Below are 20,349 nucleotides of genomic sequence, written 5' to 3' on the forward strand. Positions count from 1 at the left end.
TTTTATTTATTTGAGAGATCGAGAGAGAGTGTGAGAGAGCACAAGCAGGGGGTGTGGCAGAGGGAGAGGGAGAAGCAGGCCCGCCGCTGAACAGGGATCCCCACGTGGGGCTCGATCCCAGGACCCTGAGATCATTACCTGAGCCAAAGGCAGACGCTTAACCAACTGAGCCACCCAGGCTCCCCAAGAAATTTTGTCTTTCAGACAATGTTAGGATGTCAAAAACCTGTTCTTCTAAGAACTATTTCAAAAAAATATGATTATTTTCCTCTCTTTTCTATGTCTTGTACTACTTTTATTTAAAATATATCTTATCAGGGGCACCTGGATGGCTCAGTTGGTTAAGCATCTGACTTGATTTTGGCTCAGGTCATGATCTCAGGGTCATGAGATAGAGCCCCGTGCATTGGGCTCTGAGTTAACACAGAGTCCACTTGAGATTCTCTCTCTCTCCCTCTGCCCCTCCCCCTGCTCTCTCTCTCTAAAATAAGTAAATAAAAATCTTTAAAAAAATATATATCTTATCAAAGCATGTGAGCATATATAAAATACAAATTTTTAATAGGAAAAAGTCATTTGTGATCCCTCTTTAGCACCTCTGTATTTGTTGTGATGAATTTCCTTCTTTTCTCCCTATGTATGTTTTTCCCTTAAACATTTTAAATTTCATATAATTTCTATATGGATTTTTCTTTTTTTAAAAAAAAACACTTTTTTTTTTAAAGAGTTTATTTATTTGGGACAGAGCATGAGAAGGGGGAAGAGGCAGAGGGAGAAGGAGAAGCAGACTCCCCGCTGAGCTGGGAGCCCAACTCAGGGCTCAATCCCAGGACCCGGAGATCATGACCTGAGCCAAAAGCACACGCTTAACTGACTGAACCACCCAGGTGCCCCTAAAAAACACCTTTAATGGCTGGTTTATATTGCTTTCCATGAACATACCAAAATTTATTTAACCATTTCTCATAGGATGTTAGTTGTTTCTAAAATTTTTATGATTACAAATAATACTGGGATAAAATTCTCTTGGTTACAGTTGATAATTTTTTTTGAAAATATATTATTTCATCTGCGTTCTTTTTTTTTTTTTTTTTTAATATTTTATTTATTTGACAGAGAGAGACACAATGAGAGAGGGAACACAGGCAGGGGGAGTGGGAGAGGGAGAAGCAGGCTTCCCGCCGAGCAGGGAGCCCGATGTGGGGCTCGATCCCAGGACCCCGGGATCATGACCTGAGCCGAAGGCAGACGCTTAACGACTGAGCCACCCAGGCGCCCCTCATCTGCGTTCTTAAGTGAAATAGCCCTTAGAGTGAGAAAGGAAGATCCTTCAGTGGTTTGGTGGCATGTTTATCCTTAAGTTGTAGAAACATTCAGATTGCTTTTCATCTTTTTCTGCCTTTTGAAAGAATTTACCTAGAAAACATTTAGATCTAGGATTTTTATCAAGAGGATGATTTGGGAATAGTTTATTTCTTTCTTAATTATTAAGGTTTTTACTTTTTTGCATCAACATTGGTGATTTAAAATTTAAAAATTATCCATGTCATTAAGGTTTTTCACATTTCAGGGCGCCTGGGTAGCTCAGTCGTTAAGGGTCTGCCTTCAGCTGAGGTCATGATCCCAGGGTCCTGGGATCGAGCCCTGCATCGGGCTCCCTGCTCAGCGGGAAGCCTGTTTCTCCCTCTCCCACTCCCCCTGCTTGTGTTCCTGCTCTCACTCTCTCTCTCTCTGTCAAATAAATAAATAAAATCTTTTAAAAAAAAGATTTTTCACATTTCTTCGCATCTGCTATGATTTTACTGGTTTGTTTATTCCCTTTAAAGTCATTTGCTTTGTTGTTGTTGTTGTTGTTGTTTTTAAGATTTTATTTTTAAGTAATCTCTACACCCAATGTGGGGCTCCAACTCAGAACCCCGAGATCAAGAGTCGCACACTTCACTGACTGGGCCAGCCAAGCACCCCCAGTTGTTTCTTTTATATACTAGATATGCCAACGGTTTTTCTGTTTGGCTGGTATTTAAGAGCAACCAGCTCTTGATTTCGGCTCTTAACACCATCATTTTTCTGTTTGCCCCTGCTCTTTATTTTCCAGAAATTTAATTCACTTAATTTTTTTTTTTGATCCTCAAAATGACTCCTCATTTTCCTTCAGTAAGCATGACCCAGAATGGGCGCCTGGGTGGCTCAGTCAGTTAAGCATCTGCCTTTGGCTCAGGTCATGATCCCAGGGTCCTGGGATCGAGCCCCGCATCCAGCTCCCCGCTCCTCAGGGAGCCTGCTTCGCCCTCTTCCTCTGCCTGCCGCTCCCCCTGCTTGTGCTCTCTGTCTCTGTCAAATAAATAAAATCTTTAAAAAAAAAAAAAGAAAGAAAGAAAAGAATGACCCAGACTCTCTTTTCATTGACTCAGTAGACATTTTTGGAATACCTTCTCTGTGCCAGGCAGTGGTTCTTAACTAGGGTCACACTTCACAAGTAGTCAGGAGAAGGTACCTGCTTCCTTTAGGACGTCAGTAGGGCTTCAGTGAGGAAATTTAGCAAGAGGGTGCACATAAATGACCGAGCTCAGTGCCTGGCCTGTGGTGAGTGTTCACTGAATGTTAGCTGTTGCTCTTTTCTAATGAATCACCTGAGGAGTTTTTGAAAGTTGTTTGTCAGGGCCCTCCATGCATGGCAAGTTTTCTAAGTTGCTCTGATGATTCTGGACAATTCCAACATGATTGGTTTTGGAGATACTGAAATGAAAAAAAGCTTGAGAAAATGTTGAGGGAGAAAAACATGAATAAAAAAATGACAGTTCTAGAGGCGCCTGGGTGGCTCAGTTGGTAGAGCATGCAGGTCTTGATTTTAGGGTCGTGAGTTCAAGCCCATGTTGGCGGTAAAGATTACTTTAAAAAAACAAAATCTCAAAAAAAAAAGCATATATACGTAAAAAAAAAACAAAAAGAAAAGCTACTATTCTGAAATGGAGATGTGGACCAAATGCTGAAGGGGGAGGCGGGGAGATGAGGGATCTGGAAAAGCTTCAGAAGGGAAGGGACCATTGAACTGGATCTAGAAAGGTGAGTAGGAATTTTTTCTGTAGAGCTGAGGGAAGAAAGTACATGGTGGTCAGAATAAGTTGTACAAAGACAAGGAGCCTCGAAAAAGAGTGATGTAATAAGGGCAGAGTCCATGTGGTAGAAGCATAGGGTGTATGGCAGGAGGCAAAATTGGAGAGAGAGAAATAGGCCTGTATCACTATAAACTTCCCTTTAGAACCGCTTTTGCTGTATCCCAAAGATTTTGGACTGTTGTGTTTTCATTTGTCTCCATGTATTTTTTAATTTCCTCTTTGATTTCTTGGTTGACCCATTCACTGTTGAGTAGCTTGTTATTTAACCTCCACATGTTTGTGTCACTTCCAGATTTTTTCTTGTGGTTGATTTCTAGTTCATAGCATTGTGGTTGGAAAAGATGCGTGGTATGCCTTCATTCTTTTTGAATGTCTTCAGATTTGTTTTGTGGCCTAACATATGACTTGTTCTGGGGAATGTTCCATGTGCACTTGAAAAGAATGTGTGTTCTGCTGTTTTAGGATGGAATGTTCTGAATGTATCTGTTAGATCCATCTGGTCCAATGTGTCACTCAAAGCCACTGTTTCCTAGTTGATTTTCTGTTTGGTTAAGTGGAGTGTTAAAGTCCTCTGTTATTATTATATTACTCTTGATTACTTCCTTTATGTTTTTTTTATGAGCTGCTTTTTGTATTTGGGTGCTCCCATGTTGGGTGCATGAATATTTACAATTGTTATATTTTCTTGTTGAATTGTCTCCTTTATGATTATATAATGTCTTTCTTTGTCTCTTGTTACAGTCTTTGTTTTGTTTTTCATTTTTTTTTTAAGATTTTTATTTGTTTAGTAGAGAGAGCGTACAAGCAGGGGGAGTGGCAGGCAGAGGGAGAGGGAGAAGCAGGCTCCCCTCGGAGCAGGGAGCCCGACGTGGGGCTGATCCCAGGGCTCCGGGATCATGACCTGAGCCAAAGGCCAACGCTTAACCGACTGAGCCATCCAGGTGCCCCTACAGTCTTTGTTTTAAAGTTTGTTTCGTCCAGTATAAGTAATGCTACCCCAGCTTTCTTTTCACTCCATTTTCATGATAAATGCTTTCCTATCCTTCCACTTTCAATCTGCCTGTCTTTAGGTCTGGAATGAGTCTCTCCTAGAAAGCATAAAGATGGGTCTTGCTCTTTTCTCCATTCTGTTACCTTGTGTCTTTTGACTGGAGCGTTTTATCGATTTACATTCAAAGTAATTATTGATAGGTCTGTACTTACTGCCATTTTGTTACTTGTTTTATGGTTGCTTTTGTAGTCTTTTCTGTTCCTTTCTTCTCTTGTTCTCTTCTCTCACAGTTTGCTGGCTTTCTTTAGTGATAATACTTGGATTCCTTTCTCTCTCTCTCTCTCTCTCTCCCTCTTTTTTTTTTTTTTTTTTTTTTTGCATATCTGTTACTGGTTTTTGATTTGTGGTTACCATTAGGTTTGTACATAGAATCTTACGCATATAGCAGTCCATGTTAAGTTGATAGTCTCCAGAGTTTGAATCCATTCTTTACTCCTCTCCCCCCACATTTTAGGTATATGGTGTCATACTTAATATCTTTTTTATTTTGTGATTCCCTTGACTGATTTTTTTATACATATACTAATTTTTTTTGCATACTGCCAGGCTTGTGGCACTGCTTTGGATGAACTCCGGCCAAGGGTATATTGGGGGGGGGGGGCAGGTCTGCAGGAGAACTCGAGGGTTGGGGCAGATGGTGCCAGTAAGGTCCTTCCTGGTCTGCCGTGGGAGGGGGCCTGCAGCCTCCTGGGGAAACTGCTCAGACTGGGATGTAGGGTGAGTCCACAGAGGAGCACTGGGGCAGTGTGTACTGTCAGCAAGCGAGGTGGAGAGTGTTCACACTGCAGTAGTTCCCACAGGTGTCCATGTATTCAGGGTGGGGAGTGGGGGAGGGAAATGGCACCTGCCAGCTCTTTTGTTCTTGGAGAAGTCTCCCAAGGATCCCTGCCCCTCCAGCACATGCTCTGAGATTGGTAAATAAATCTCCTACCTCTGTACCTCAGGTGTTTTTCAAACTGCTCCCTCTGTGGTGTATCTCCATGGGGCTATTTATTGTACTCTCTCTTCAAGGGCGGGGACTCAGTTTCCTGTCACCCTGTCTGGCTCTTCCAGAGCTGAACCCGCTGATTTTTTTTAAAGTTGCATGAGCCACCCAGGTGCCTCAGTCTGTTGGGCGTCTGCCTTCTGCTCAGGTCATGGTCTCAGGGCCCTGGGATTGGGCCCTGCGTGTGCTCCCTGCTCAGCGGGGAGTCTGCTGCCCCGTCTCCAGCTGCCCCTCCCCCCTGCTTGTGCTCTGTCTCTTGCTCTACTGGCAGGTGCTCTCTCTCTCTCTCTCAAACAAATAAAATCATAAAAAAAAAAAAACTTTATTAAAGTTCCATGTGTGAAGCCCCACTTACTGTAGGAACTTTCAAAGTTAGGCCTCTCTGATTTTCAAAGCTGAATGTTACAGGGATTCTTTTTCCCAGTGCAGGTCCCATGAGCCTGGGGTTCCTGGTGTGGGGGTCTGCTTCTCTTCTCTCTCTGTACCCATGTTGTTCCTCCCTCCTTCTTACAGTTCCACAGATCAGTTTGGCTCCTCACCAGTCTTCACCCTTCCTACTCTCTTCATTATGGCCTCTTCTCCACATTTCACTGTGGAGAGTCTGTTCTGCCAGCCTTCAGATCATTTCCTGGGTTACTTGCAGAGGTGGGTGCTATCTAGGTGTATCCACAGGATGAGGTGGAGATCTAGGACAGTGTAGAGCAACACTGTCCAGAAAAATATAAACTACATGTATAATTTAAAATTTTATAGTAGCACAATGTAGAAAGAAATAGGTGAAATTAATTTTAGTAATACATATTATTTAACCCAATATAACTGAAATATTTCTACATGAATCAATATTTTAAAATTATTAATGAGCTATTTTACTTATTTCTTTATTTTGGTGCTAAGTCTTTGAAATCCAGGTGTATTTTATACTTGCCACACACATCCGAATTTGAATTAGCCACATTACAAGTGCTCAAGAGTGACAGGTTTCTGGTGGCTACCATATTAAAATGGATCTAGAAAGTTATTGCCTGGCTTAATGGTCATTGGCAGGGGAGGTTTTGAGCAGGATTTGAGAAATGAAGGGGAGGGATTATATGTAGGAGATGTTTTTTGAGGCTCTTGGTGATTCCAGGGCATAAAGGAAAAATGAAGAGGCAAGGATGAGGTCCAGGTTTCCAGGTAGGCTGCTGTGGATGATAATGCCCTTAGCCTAAGCCTAAGTAGGGCGTGTGTGTATTTGTGTGTGTGTGTGTGTGTGTGTGTGTAGAGGCTAATGTTAATAGTGTCTTTTCTCCACACTCAATTGTTAGATACGCCGTTAACTCAGTTTACCAAGCTATTACTGGTCTGGAATCAGAGTGCACGGAGTACTTGAGTGAAAACGACACACTATGTCTTAGCAAATGTAATGTGTTCTAATTGGGCAAACTAACTTTGGTCTTAGAGGGAGTAGTTTGTGTAAATTTAATTGTTTTTACTTACTAGCTACCATTCTCTCATTTGCAGCTTTGCAAAGTTACAAAGTTTCCTGAGTTAGAATTTGAGCAGGTTTCTCCTCCAGAGTTGGCACATGTTAGAGTTGGAGGGGGTATCTGTTTATATTTGCAAGCCTTGTTCTGCAGAGCTGGAAGTGTCCTTTCACCCTTCTGCTCTTAAAACTCTTACGTTTTCAGTTCAGGGAACCCAGATACAGATGTTATAGATGAGAAGATTGGACCAGGAGGTCTGTGATTCACCTGCACATTACTTACTGCACGTTATTAGTGTGCTGCTTTTTATGGGCCCAGGAAACTGAGTCTTCTCAACCTAGTATATGCTGTTTCTGGTTCTTTGGACCTTTTATGTCAACATGATGCAGGCAAAATACTTGATACTTCATGATAACCCTGTTAATTTTTAAAAGGGGTTGATAATGAGGTCCAGTTATATCTGGAAGGATGGTGAATGCTGTCGAGTTGAGCTCTCAGAGTGGCTCATTCACACTGGGGGTCTCAGTACATTTTGCCTGTTTAATCTTACAAACTCTTGATTGTCTTTTATGTACCAAGCTGATTCTGACCTCTGGAGTTTCGAAGGTGCCTGAGTCAAGGTCTTGACCCTTTGGGAGCACAGTGAATCATAGGTAACAGTTACTATAATGTAGTGTCTTAGGAGCTTGCTGGAGAGGGATCAAGGGAGGAGGGTCGTGGGAGGTGTGAGGCACTTGGCCCAGACCTGGGGTTAGGAGAGGAGCCCCAGAGGGGAGAACTTTACAGAGTCTTGGTGATAGAATAAATGTTACCTCCACAGAGGAGGGAAGGCCAAGCATTTTTACAGAGGCCAAAGAGAGTGTTTAGTTTCAAGTTGTAACTCTTCTTCAGGCTGAATTATGGTGTCGGGGGGAAGGAGAAGCCAGAGATGAGGCTGTGGAAGTAAGGTGGGGACCAGGTTATGAAGGACTCTGAAGGTCACATGAAGGAATGTAATTTTTAATCTCAAGAAAAACATTTATCGGGTGCCTGGGTGGCTCAGTCGGTTAAGTGTCTGCCTTTGGCTCAGGTCATGATCCCAGGGTCCCAGGATCAAGCCCCGCATCGGGTTCCCTGCTCAGCAGGGAGTCTGCATCTCCCTCTGCCCCTCCCCCTGCTTGTGCGCGCGCGCGCTCTCTCTCTGTCTCTCTCAAAAAATTGAAAACCTTAAAAAAGGAAAATATTTACTAAATATTTCTGGAACACCTACTACTATGTGCCAGGTCTGTTCTAGGCAATGAAGAGTCAAGCATGAAGAAAATAGATAATAGTCCGGCTTTCCCGGAGTTTACACTGTGCTCCGCAATACATACTGTAAACAAATGAAAATATATGTCAGGTGGTAAGAACTATGAAAAGGAGAGGAAACCAGAGTGACAGTGCAGGGTGGGGGTGCTGTTTTATGGAGGGTGGTCGGGGAAGTTTGCTCTGATGAGGTGACGTTTGAACGAAGAGCCACATGCACATCTGCAGGAAGAAGCTTCCAGGTTAAGGGAACAGTCAAAGCAAAGGCTCCAGAGCAGAAACATGCCTAGTGTGTTCCAGGAATCTGAAGGAGGGCAGGGTAAGTAAAGAGGGGAGAACAGTGGGTCAGGGATGAGGTTCAAGATGAAGTCAAGGAGATAGCTGGAGTGGGGGAGGCAGACTGTGGAGGGCCATGTAGGCCACTGTAAATACTTTGGCTTTTATTTGGAGTGAATTGAGATCCTGTTGGAGATTTTTAAGCAAAGAAGTGACTTGATCCGACAGGTTTTAACATGATCACTCTGGTTGATATATGGAAGACAGACCTGGGAGCAGGGCATGAGTAGAAAAGGAGAGAGACAAATTAGGAGGTTGTAGCAGTGGTCAGGTAAGAGGTGATGGTGGCCTGGTTTGTAACATGGTCAAAGGTTTGCATTTTAGAAAACTGACTCTGATAGTGGGTAGGGAAGAGAGAGTTGGTGGGACCAAGAGTAGAACAGAAGCCAGTTGTCCTGTTGAGGCAAGAAATGACATTTGTTTAACTTGGACTAGACATTTGTTTACTGGTCAGCACATTCTTTACCTTGAGTGCAGTCTGTTTGGGGAAGCGGAAGAAAATCAGGAGGCCTTGTATGAAATATGGGGAAACTGGGGGTGCCTGGCTGGCTCAGTGAGAAGAGCATACGACTCTTGATCTCGGGGTCATGAGTTCGAGCCCCACGTTCGGTGTAGAGATTACTTAATTAATTAAGTAATAGGGGCGGGGCGCCTGGGTGGCTCAGTCGTTAGGCGTCTGCCTTTGGCTCAGGTCATGACCCCAGGGTCCTGGGATCAAGCCCCGCATCGGGCTCCCTGCTCAGCCAGAAGCCTGCTTCTCCCTCTCCCACAGCCCCCCTTGTGTTCCCTGTCTCTGTGTTTCTCTCTGTCAAATAAATAAATAAAATCTTAAAAAAAAAAAAAAATAATAGGGGCGCCTGGGTGGCTCAGTTGTTAAGCATCTGCCTTCGGCTCAGGTCATGATCCCAGGGTCCTGGGATCGAGCCCTGCATCGGGCTCCCTGCTTAGCGGGAAGCCTGCTTCTCCCTCTCCCACTCGCCCTGCTTGTGTTCCTGTTCTCGCTGTGTCTCTTTCTGTCAAATAAATAAATAAAATCTTAAAAAAAAAAAAAAAATAATAATAGGGGCACCTGACTGGCTCAGTCAGAGGAATATGTGACTCTTGATCTCAGGGTTGTGAGTTCAAGCCCCACGTTGGGTGTAGAGATTATTTAAATAAATAAATATTTTAAAATAATAATAAATAGATAAGAGGGACCAGTTAGGCAAAGGAATCAAGGTTGGCTGACAGCCAAAGGGGCTGTATGTTTACAGGACACAGTAGGCAATGGGGAGAAAGTGTTACTTGTTACAACCTGACTTAAAATGTCTGCCTTGATCCAACCCCTTTTTCCCTGATGGCCATGCCCATCCCAAGCCCAGCCTCCCTTTTCAAGCTTGGTAATCCCTGGCTTGGATTCCCACTTTCTTCTCCCATTCAGATGGTACTTACCTCTTCAGGCCCAGTGCATAGCCTGCCTTAAGCTTCTCTTCCTTCCCTTCATTTTCCCTCCTCTGAAGGCCTGTGGCTCCTCCCTTTACTATGGATCATCTTATATTGTGCTGTAATGAATAAGACATTTTAAAATAAACTGGAACCTACTCAAGGACTGCAGTGTTTTTCATTTGCATTTTTCTTTCTGCCACAGTGCATCTGGTAAAGCCAGGCACCTAGTAAATATCTAGTGTCATCTTACCTGGCACAGTCAGATCCCTGATCTCTGTCAGAAAAATCTCCCACTTTCCAACACTTCCTTGTTCCTGCAGGGACACAGCCACAGCCCTGAGCAAGAATATGACACGGAGGGGCCGGTGTTGTGTGTGGATGTGGCCATGTTCCTCACTCAATAGGAGAAGGTGCCACTCCTGTCTTCTCTAAAATTCAAATCTCTGTTAGGAAACCACACAGTGTTTAGTGTGAATCACACACTTGTTGGACACTGGTGTTTCCAAGTTAAAGAAAAAAAGGTATAGTCTCTGCCGTCATAATGCTTACCATCTAACTAGGAAGACAAGTATTAAATAGATTATCGGGTTTAGTTGAATAGTCATAGGTGTACAAAATGGCTTAAAGCACATAATACAGGGATTGACCTTCCAATGGGGGATCAAAAGACTTCACTGAAGATCTGTTAACCAACACCCGAAATGTGAAATGGAATTAGCAAGGGAAAGACAGGTGGGAAGGTGGGGAGAGAATGACATCCTCCAGGAAATTGAAATAACTCTAGTTGAGCTATAGCTAAAGCCCACAGGGAGAAGGACACAAAATAAAGCTGAAACTTCCATGTAACCTTCCCTCACTGCTCCAGTGAATTCAGCTCTGCTTTCAGTGTCTTTTCACACTAATTGTCTTTACCATATTTTACTGTGTACGTTTTCGAGATTGAAATCCAACCAGGAGCAAAGGAAATATTTCGGGTAGGACATGGTGACAGGTGTCTCATAGCTTAAGAAGGCCTAGTAAGACAAGACAAAAATCAGTCCATGAGTATCGGAACTGATGGAGAGGCATGGGGGATCTTAGCCAGCCTAGGTTCAGTGGGATGGTAAGGAAGAAATGATTGGAGGGGACGAATCGGGAAAAGACCTTGACATAGCAATTCCAATTCTAACTAGCTATATTTACACAAAGGTGTTATTGCAGTAATGTTTGTAGCAGCAAAATACTGAAAATAATCCAATTGTCTACTAACAGGGACTGGTCCATTTATTCATTCACCAAGCATTTTTTTTAAGATTTTATTTATTTATCTGAGAGAGAGAGAGCGCGCGATAGAACATGAGTGGGTTGGAGGGGCAGAGGGAGAGGGAGAAGCAGGTTCCCTGCTCAGCAGGGACGTGGGGCTCAATCCCAGGACCCCAGGATCATGACATGAGCCGAAGGCAGATGCTTAACCGACTGAGTCACCCAGGCTCAGCCTACCCCCCTCACCAAGCATTTTTTAAGCATCCACTCTGTGCTGGGCATATAACTGATCAAGATAGATAATGTCCCTGTTTTCGTGGAGCTCATGGTGGTGGGGGTGGAGGGGTAGGGGACAGAGAAGTGAACAAGCTAATCTCAGATTATTTTTAGAAGTACAGGTGTCCTTTTTACCTGAATCTGTTTGGTTCCTGAGTTTAAGTGGCAGGGATTTGGGCACTGAGTGATACCTGTGCTTGGAGGAATATTAACATGGTAATGTGATGGAGAGTAAATTGGAGGGAGGTGCTAAGACAATTTTCCTGAGGGGGTGTGCTCGAGATGAGACCGGAATAACTAGAAACTAGTTTCCAACCATGTGGAGATCCTAAGGGAAGAGGGAGTAACAAGTATAAAGGCCCCAGGGTAGGAACAAGCTAGATGTATTCAGGGATCATCAAGGGCAGCCTGGCCAGAGTCCAGTAAGTGGTGGGGATATCTGAATCTTATCCTTAGTACAATGGATATTGTAAACCAGCAATGCTGTTGGTTTTAGGCAATGAATATGTTATGATACAGCTGTTTATGGTGTACTACGAAGCAATTCAAAGGATAAAGTAAAATTATTTGTACCCCTATGGGAAGATCTCCAAGATACATAGTTAAATGCAAAAAGCAAGTTGTAGAGCAGTATGTAAGGTATTTCACAAAACAAGACTCTTTGTGAATGAAGCATGGAGTAGGGACTCTTGCATGTATGTACCAAACGGTTAACAGTATTTATTTCTAGGGAGCACAGTGGGATTGGTGAGGGGGTGAAGGAGGGCTGTTGTTTTTACTCCCCAGTATATTTGGATTTTGTAACAAAGGAAGTGCATGGGCAGTGAGGAATTGGTGATTGTGTGACAAGGTGTGGCTTTCCAGGAAAACACAAAGCTAAATAGGGATACGGGATTGCAGAACATATTGCCCCTTGTGACTTTCCTGCCTGCCATACTGGATTCTTTACAAAATTATGTAAGCAACTAGTGTATTTAACCCAACATTCCCCTCCGGATATCAAATGTGTGATCACCGTTTCTGATGAGCCTACAGTATGTTCCCAGTATTGCCATGGGAACATTCGTGGTGTTGATCCCTAGTTGAACAGGAATGTGATCCTACAGGAATCAGTGACTTTCAAAGATGTGGCTGTGGACTTCACCCAGGAAGAATGGCACCACGTGGACCCAGCTCAGAGGCGCTTGTACAGGGATGTGATGCTGGAGAACTATAGCCACCTGGTTTCTCTTGGTAAGGACCAAGTCAGTATCTTGCCCACTGGCAGGTTTTTCCTTTCGCAGGTGCTAAGGTTGTGGGGCTTGTAGATCAGGTGGCCATGAGCAGGGTATGCACGGTTAGAGCTTGTGCTTCTCTTTGCAACTCAGCTTTACAGTTTTCTGAGCCTGCTCTTTAGGTAAAATTCTTTCTTTTGCAGAACTGGAAGTAGGTCATTTGATTGCATGACTCCTCAAGTTGCACCTTTTTTTTCCTTCAGAGTTCCTGAAGATCCAGGACTAGTACTGACTTGTAGGAGGGGTCTTTGTCCACTTGCCCAAACAACCAAATCTTGTGTATTTACCCATGAGCAGGATATCAAGTTTCCAAGCCAGAGGTGATCTTCAAATTGGAACAAGGAGAAGAGCCGTGGATATCAGAGGGAGAAATCCAAAGACCTTTCTGTCCAGGTAAATGAGGAGGACTCAGGCATGCAGGAATCAATGCAGACAGTGGCACAGCTGAGGGAGGGGGGAGCACCTTCATATTGGTGCCTTGGGAGCTCCTAGACCTGCAGAGGAAACTAACCCATCTCCTGGGTGATACCTCTGTCTCCCTTCTGCAATAGGGTGTTCCTGCTGCTGACAGGTCTTAGAAGAAAATGTACCCCTTTGTCCTACACAGAATACCATTTCTCCTATACTGTGATCCTGTCGCTGGATTTTCTCCTCTGCTGTCCTCAGTCTCCCATCATGATTAGCAATCCCTTTTCTTACTCATTCAGACATTAATTGAACTCCCATGTCTTCTTGTTTTGTCTTGCTGCTTTTACGGTCGGTGGCCCCAGACTTATAGAAGTACCCACGGCTTTGATTCTCCATCTTTTCATAACTTGCTTTCAGACTTCTTTCCCTGACCACATTCCTACAACACCTGTCTGGGGAGGAGTGCCATCTTCCTTCCATCCTATTTTCATGCCAGTTTGTTTCATTGCCTCTCCATGGCTCCTGGAGTATCCTTCTCTCCTGGTCTTCTGGCTTACTAAGTACTTCTTGGCTTTAGGTCTTTGACTTTGCTTGGTTTCCCCCCTAAGTGAATCTGCCTAAGGAGTCTGCTCTTCAGCTTCCTCCCCTTTCTTTCTGTATTACCACCTTACAAGGGTGGTAGTTACAGCTCTTTATTCTGTGCTTTGGACTCAGAAATCATCCTTACTTGTACCCTGGCCACTTTTTTCCTGTCTCACAGGACCCCTCCTTGTGGAAGTCCCATGCAGTTAAATACCTAAAATCTAAATTAATCATCTTTCATCCCCAGCCAGCACATTTTGCTACCTTGCCCATTACCCATTTCTCCCCTTGCCCATTACAAACCACTGGATCAGGGGCACCTGGGTGGCTCAGTCATTGGGCATCTGCCTTTGGCTCAGGTCATGATCCCGGGGTCCTGGGACCGAGCCCCACATCGGGCTCCCTGCTCCGCGGGAAGCCTGCTTGTCCCTGTCCCACTCCCCCTACTTGTGTTCCCTCTCTTGCTGTCTTTCTCTCTGTCAAATAAGTAAATAAAATCTTAAAAAAAAAAACAACAAAAAACCAGTGGATCTCTAATCCCTCGGTCCAAACACCCCAGTCAGTTTAGCCTTTTTCATGCAATTCACGTTATTTTCCTCCCAAATTAGGGCCCACGAGGATATTACTATAATTCCCAGTTGAAATTGCTCAGTCTTTTATAACCAATATTGGATTTTTAAGATCATAGCTTTTTTGAGATATAATTTACATACCATAAATTCACCTTTTTAAAGTGTACAGTTTAGTGGTTTTTCAGGTATTTACTGAGTTGTGCAGCCATCACCAGTATCTAACTACAGAACATTTCGACACCCAGAAAGAAACCCCATACCCATTAGCAGTCACTCTCCATTCCCTGATACCCCTGCACCCATTAATCTTTTTATCTCAGTGGATTACCATTTCTGGATATTTTATGTAAATGGAGTCATATAATATGTAGCCTTTTGTGACTGGCTTCTTTCACTTAGCATAATATTTTCAGGGTTCATTCATGTTGTAGCACGTATTAGTACCTCCTTACTTTTTATTGCTGAGTAATATTCCATTGTATGGACATACCACATTTTGTTTATCTGCTCATCACTTGGTGGACCATATTGGATTTTAATGCTTTATCTTCATAAACCACTTACCTCTGACAAAACCTCGCTGTTACTCCCTGTACCTCATTATAGGAAACAAATCCCCTCTTGATTTTAAGGTCCCCTATTGTATCTTCCAGTATTCTCTTTCCATTCCCACTAAAACAAGTTCTGCTTGGGTTGAACTTCTTTTTAATGTTTTCTGTAAGTAGTGTACAGTTTCCCTAATTAGATAATACTTTCTACCTATCCAAAGCTGTCTATTCCTTAAGTTCAGGGTGTCTATTCAATCCATGAACATAATATGTATTTATATATTTATTTCTTCCTTCCCTGATCACAAGTACCATTTATATCATCTTTTACTGCACAAGCTCAGGTTTAAAAATATACCATCTGATGGTTTTCCTTTTTTATCAAAATATTGACTCTTATTTCTAAGACTTCACGCTCTCGGAGAAAGAGTCTATTATATATCTGTGTATTCTATCTGTGTTATAGAGCACATAGAAAGCAGTCAGCAATTACTTGATTGTTTTTGAATGTGATTGGGGAGAGAACTTTCTCATTCATTCATATCAACAAACATTTCTTGAATATCCCTCTGAGAAATATTCTAGAAGAAATACAAAGCATTTTCTGTCGTTGGGAAATTAGAATTGAGTCTTGTTCCAGGGTAAGGAATTTTGAGGCTTAGGGCCCCTTGGTTGTTGGTTTTTTCCCTCCTGACATTTTATTATGAATATTTTCAAATGTATGGAAAGTTGAAAAAATTATACAGTGAACACCATATTCCTACCATCAAGATTCTATAGTTGTTAAAATTTTATTATATTTGCTTTATCACATATTCTTCATCTATCCCATCATCTTTTTTTTTTTTTAATCTGTCTTACTTTTTGGTGCATTTCCAACTAAGTTGCCAACACAAGTACATTTCACCCCTACACACTTCAGCATACATATCATTAACCAAAGTTCAGTATTTATGGTTTTTTCAATAAAAATATGTATACAGTAAGCTATGCAACTCTTCTAAGTACCGTCCAGTTGCTTTTGACAAATGCATTCACCCATCTAATCCAAATTCATTTCAATATGGAACATTTCCATCACTCCAGAGCCCTCCTTCCCTTTAGTTTTTAAAAATTACCATTTTTAGAACCTAGAGACTAATTAATTGTCTGCTGTTAGTATTCTGAAATGAAACAGGGGTTTAGAGATCAATTTATTAGGCTGAGTAAAATCCTTTTTGGTCAAGAGAGGTGATTAGTGTAGAATCAGAACTCAGGCTAAAACCAGAGCCCTAATTATAAAGGCAATGATGATTTGCCTCCTGAAATACTACTTTATCTCAGTTTGTAAAGTATAGCTATTGGTCTCCAAGTATGTCAAAGAATGATTTCAATCACATCAGTGGCTGCGGATCTCTGTAGGATTTGAAGATTTGGAGCCTCAGAGGTGACTTTAAAGAAATTGTGAAATGGCTGAATTAGGAAGACAGATTTTGGGATGATTTGTAAAAGGGACAAGAAGCACGGAGAGCAGTTAGGATCTTACAAGACAGACCACGATTGTATTCCATTTGTGTCTGTGCCTAACATTCTCAGGCTCACTTACTCCCTTACATCCTAACCAGCCCTCCTGGGGGGGCTTCCTCATTCTAGACTGCCATACACTCTGGCTCTGCAGTCTGCACTGTCACTTCTCTTTACTTTTCCTTTCCTTCATGTGGGTCTTCTCTCCAAACTACAGGACTAATTTCAAAACAGAATCACATATAGTTTATATTTCTTTCATTTCCCCATTCCTACTGTAGCAGTTTGTTTCAAGAGGAGGGAACAGGGGACTTTTGCCCTTTGGATTTTTTTCAGACTGGAAGACCAGGCCTGAAGCCAAATCATCACATCTGCAACAGAGCGTATCTGCAGGATCCCGTAGCACAGATGGCCTTTCTCATGCCACATTCGAAAGCACTTGGGATGTTAGTAGCCAGTTAGAGAGACACCAGGAAACCTGGAAAAGGTACCTGGGGCCAGATGCATCCAACCAGAAGAAAATAATCACACCAGAGGAAAATTTTCAGCAAAATAAATTTGGTGAAAATTCTAGATTGAACACAGTCCTGGTTACACAACTGAACATTCCTTCAAGGCCTACTGAATGTGATACACTTGGAAGCAATTTGGGACATAATTCAGATGTAATTAATCAGAATAATATCCTTGCAAAAAAGAAACCTTATAAATGTGACAAATGTAGAAAAGCCTTTATTCATAGATCATCACTCACTAAACACGAGAAAACTCATAAAGGAGAAGGAACTTTCCCCAATGGTACAGATCAGGGAATTTATCCTGGAAAGAAACACCATGAATGTACTGACTGTGGGAAAACCTTCCTCTGGAAGACACAACTTACTGAGCATCAGAGAATTCACACTGGGGAGAAGCCCTTTGAATGTAATGTGTGTGGGAAGGCCTTCAGACATAGCTCATCCCTTGGTCAGCATGAGAATGCTCACACGGGGGAGAAACCTTACCAGTGCAGTCTCTGTGGGAAAGCCTTCCAGCGCAGCTCCTCCCTTGTTCAGCACCAGAGAATTCACACTGGAGAGAAACCCTATCGATGCAATTTATGTGGGAGATCTTTTAGGCATGGCACATCCCTCACTCAGCATGAAGTCACACATAGTGGAGAGAAACCCTTCCAGTGTAAGGAATGTGGGAAAGCCTTTAGTCGATGTTCTTCCCTTGTCCAGCATGAAAGGACTCATACAGGAGAGAAACCTTTTGAATGTAGCATATGTGGGAGGGCTTTTGGTCAGAGTCCATCCCTTTATAAACATATGAGGATTCATAAGAGAGGCAAACCTTACCAAAGCAATAACTACAGCATAGATTTCAAGCACAACCCATCTCTTACTCAAGATGAAAGCACTGTCACTGAAGTGAAATCCTATCATTGTCATGACTGTGGGGAAGACTTCAGTCACATTACTGACTTTACTGATCATCAGAGGATCCATACCGGACAGAACCCCTATGAATGTGAGCAGAACTTTAGTCAACAACCTATTTCTCATCCTGGAGAGAAGCCCTATCAGTGTAATGTATGTGGAAAAGCTTTCAAAAGGAGTACAAGCTTCATAGAGCATCACAGAATTCATACTGGAGAAAAACCCTATGAATGTAATGAATGTGGAGAAGCCTTCAGTCGACGCTCATCACTTACTCAGCATGAGAGAACCCACACTGGAGAGAAACCCTATGAATGTATTGACTGTGGGAAAGCCTTCAGTCAAAGTTCATCCCTCATTCAGCATGAGAGAACTCATACTGGAGAAAAACCCTATGAATGTAATGAATGTGGGCGAGCCTTTCGAAAGAAAACCAATCTGCATGATCATCAGAGAATTCATACTGGAGAAAAACCCTATGCTTGTAAGGAATGTGGGAAAAACTTCAGTAGAAGTTCAGCACTAACTAAACACCAGAGAATTCATGCACGAAATAAACTGTAGAAGCCCTGAAATTAAGGAATGTGCAGAAAACTTTAGCTAAACTATTGTTCTTATTCAGTATCACAGGATTCTTACTAGAGAGGAAACTTGAGAATGTAATGGTGTGTGTGTGTGTGGTGTGTGAAGAAAGCTCTATGCTAGTAGACAATGTTTTTTTTAATAAATAGAAGCCACATTCTCAAATCTGATTACAGACTTTTGTAAAAACAACTATAAACATCATATATAACCAATTGGAAATGATATGCCTATGTATTGGACTTTATAAAGCTTTTGAATATATGTATGCAGGAGATCATCAACTTTGAACAGTTTGACTTGTAACTCTATGTTTACAGCCTTTTTTAATAAAACTCCTGCAGTAATGACCAAAACTTATTTTAAAATTGCTTGACGACCGCATTCAACTGCAGCTCTTACATTAAATTCACCATGGAAACCAGTTCCACCTCCCGGAATCCACCATTCAAAGAATGAGATCAGCTGGTCCAACCACTTCATTGTACAGATAAGAAACCAAAAGCCAAAGATGTGAAGTGGTTTGCACAGTGTGATACAGCTTATAATGGCAAAGCTGGGTGGAGAAAGCAGGTCTCCTGGATCTTTGACCCTGTGGTCTAGCCACTGAAATGGAATTCAGAGGGCTTTAAAGTAAATTTTAAAATAAATCAGATGCACAAACTAATGAGCACTTGAGTTGGATACTCTAGGAATTCATAAAAGCATAAGAGGCAGCAAAATACAGAGGCAGATTTGTCACAGACTTATTCAGAACAACTTGTTGGAAGCTTACATACCAAAATGTTAACAAAAACTGTGAATAGTTCAACTGCTGGTGACTTTTTTCCTTTTCCCAAGTGTAATATTTATACATTCAACTAACATGTCAGTTTCATAGACCTGCTCAGTCCTCTTACTGTGCTTTTTATAACACTCCCATGAGAAGGCACTGCCCCAAGCTTCCTATATTGGATCAATGGGAAAACAGCACAAAACTAAAGAGGAAACATTTTCCCCAAGTTAATTTTACTGTGGAGAAGTATAAATGTAATTACCCATTGTCATAAAATCTATCTTTAAATCAGTTTAGAGAACCCATGTAATGACCCATTTTGTGTGCCAAGGAAATACTTCATCATAAAAAATTTAACTTTTTTAGTTATATGCTGCTCTTCCACCAGTAAAGCATGAGATAAGCATCAGTAGTCCACTCCAATCCCTAATGTTCTCTCATGCCTACCATAGGCTATCCTAAAAGAATCCCAAAGGTGCCAGCAGTGGAGATAAATTTGGAAGCAATTGTGGACCTTGACCCCTTTCACACAAGAACCTCTCCTCTCTAAAGATAAGTAAATTTTCCCACCCTGATGAATCATGGAGAGGAATGATATAGGTGATGTTGATGGTAAACCTTTCCTACTGTCTTCTTTACATGCCAAGTAGCAGGATCCATTATCCTTCTCTCATCCTGGACAACAGGAAGTAACTCCCAAATATTCTTCATAATTCTTTGCAGGAAAAATGTGCATGGGGGCTGAAATGTGTGATGTCTAGCACAATGAGTCCATTACAAGTGGAACAAGATGGGAATCTGCCCTTCCAAGACTTTAACTGTTCAAAAATATCTTGTTTGTGATGTTCCATGCTTAACACACGCACAGTGCCAAGACCATGTGTTGTCTGATACATAGTTTGACAATGGGTAATTCTATACAGACCCCCCCTTCCACTGAGTGGCTGCCATGCTTATCAGGAACTTATTTGCTACTGATTATTTGGGGATCCGCATAGTGGACTATTTGCAAGAATGACATAAATTGGAACCAGTTGAGTGCTTTCCCACTTTAAAAGAAGTTTGTAAAGACTTAGTTCCAGAAGACTCAAAGAAAACCACTGGTTTGTGTGTGGAACTTGGCCTAGATCCAACCAATCTCTGAATCTCAGCACATCTGCATTGACGAAGAAGGAGCCCAGAATGTCTGTGGTATGTGTGGTTGATTGAGCAGAGGATTCTCTAGTTCCAGCAACCAGGCACCATGCACTTATGAACACCCAGCTTCCTAGGCCACATGAAATACATCCTTGTAACATCATTGTATTATTTCAATAAATAGCCTTCTTAGTTGAACGGGAGTCAGTTTGTCTTTTTCAGTTTTCAGAACTTGGCTAAGATTAAAGTATGGTGCATCCAGGAGGAGGGATTAACTGCTAAACTCATCACGGTCAGGTGAGTTAATAATAGCTACTGTTTATTCAATGCTTACCACTAGAAAGAAATCGTGTGAAATATTTCATA

At 42.2% G+C, this 20,349-nt stretch overlaps 1 protein-coding gene across 9 annotated transcripts in view; it reads left to right on the forward strand.

Annotated features, from left to right (window-relative positions):
• The window catches only part of ZFP90 (ZFP90 zinc finger protein), a 158,128-nt gene that overhangs the window by 76,881 nt on the left and 60,898 nt on the right, over nucleotides 1-20,349 (forward strand). For 5 of the 9 annotated variants that reach the window (XR_004301760.1, XR_004301761.1, XR_004301762.1 and 2 more), the window contains exons 3-4: nucleotides 12,288-12,414; nucleotides 12,753-12,848. Coding sequence is in view for 6 of the 9 variants with exons in the window: in XM_032424057.1 (XP_032279948.1) it covers nucleotides 12,288-12,414; nucleotides 12,753-12,848 (223 nt within the window). In the remaining 3 variants the exon portion in view is untranslated. Of the gene's footprint in view, nucleotides 1-12,287; nucleotides 12,415-12,752; nucleotides 12,849-13,006; nucleotides 13,791-16,349; nucleotides 20,178-20,349 lie in introns of those variants that run through there. The other 4 variants (XM_032424054.1, XM_032424053.1, XM_032424055.1 and 1 more) reach the window with 3 other exon arrangements.

The sequence above is a fragment of the Phoca vitulina genome, unplaced genomic scaffold (assembly GCF_004348235.1).
Source record: "Phoca vitulina isolate PV1807 unplaced genomic scaffold, GSC_HSeal_1.0 scaffold30, whole genome shotgun sequence".
Taxonomy (NCBI): domain Eukaryota; kingdom Metazoa; phylum Chordata; class Mammalia; order Carnivora; family Phocidae; genus Phoca; species Phoca vitulina.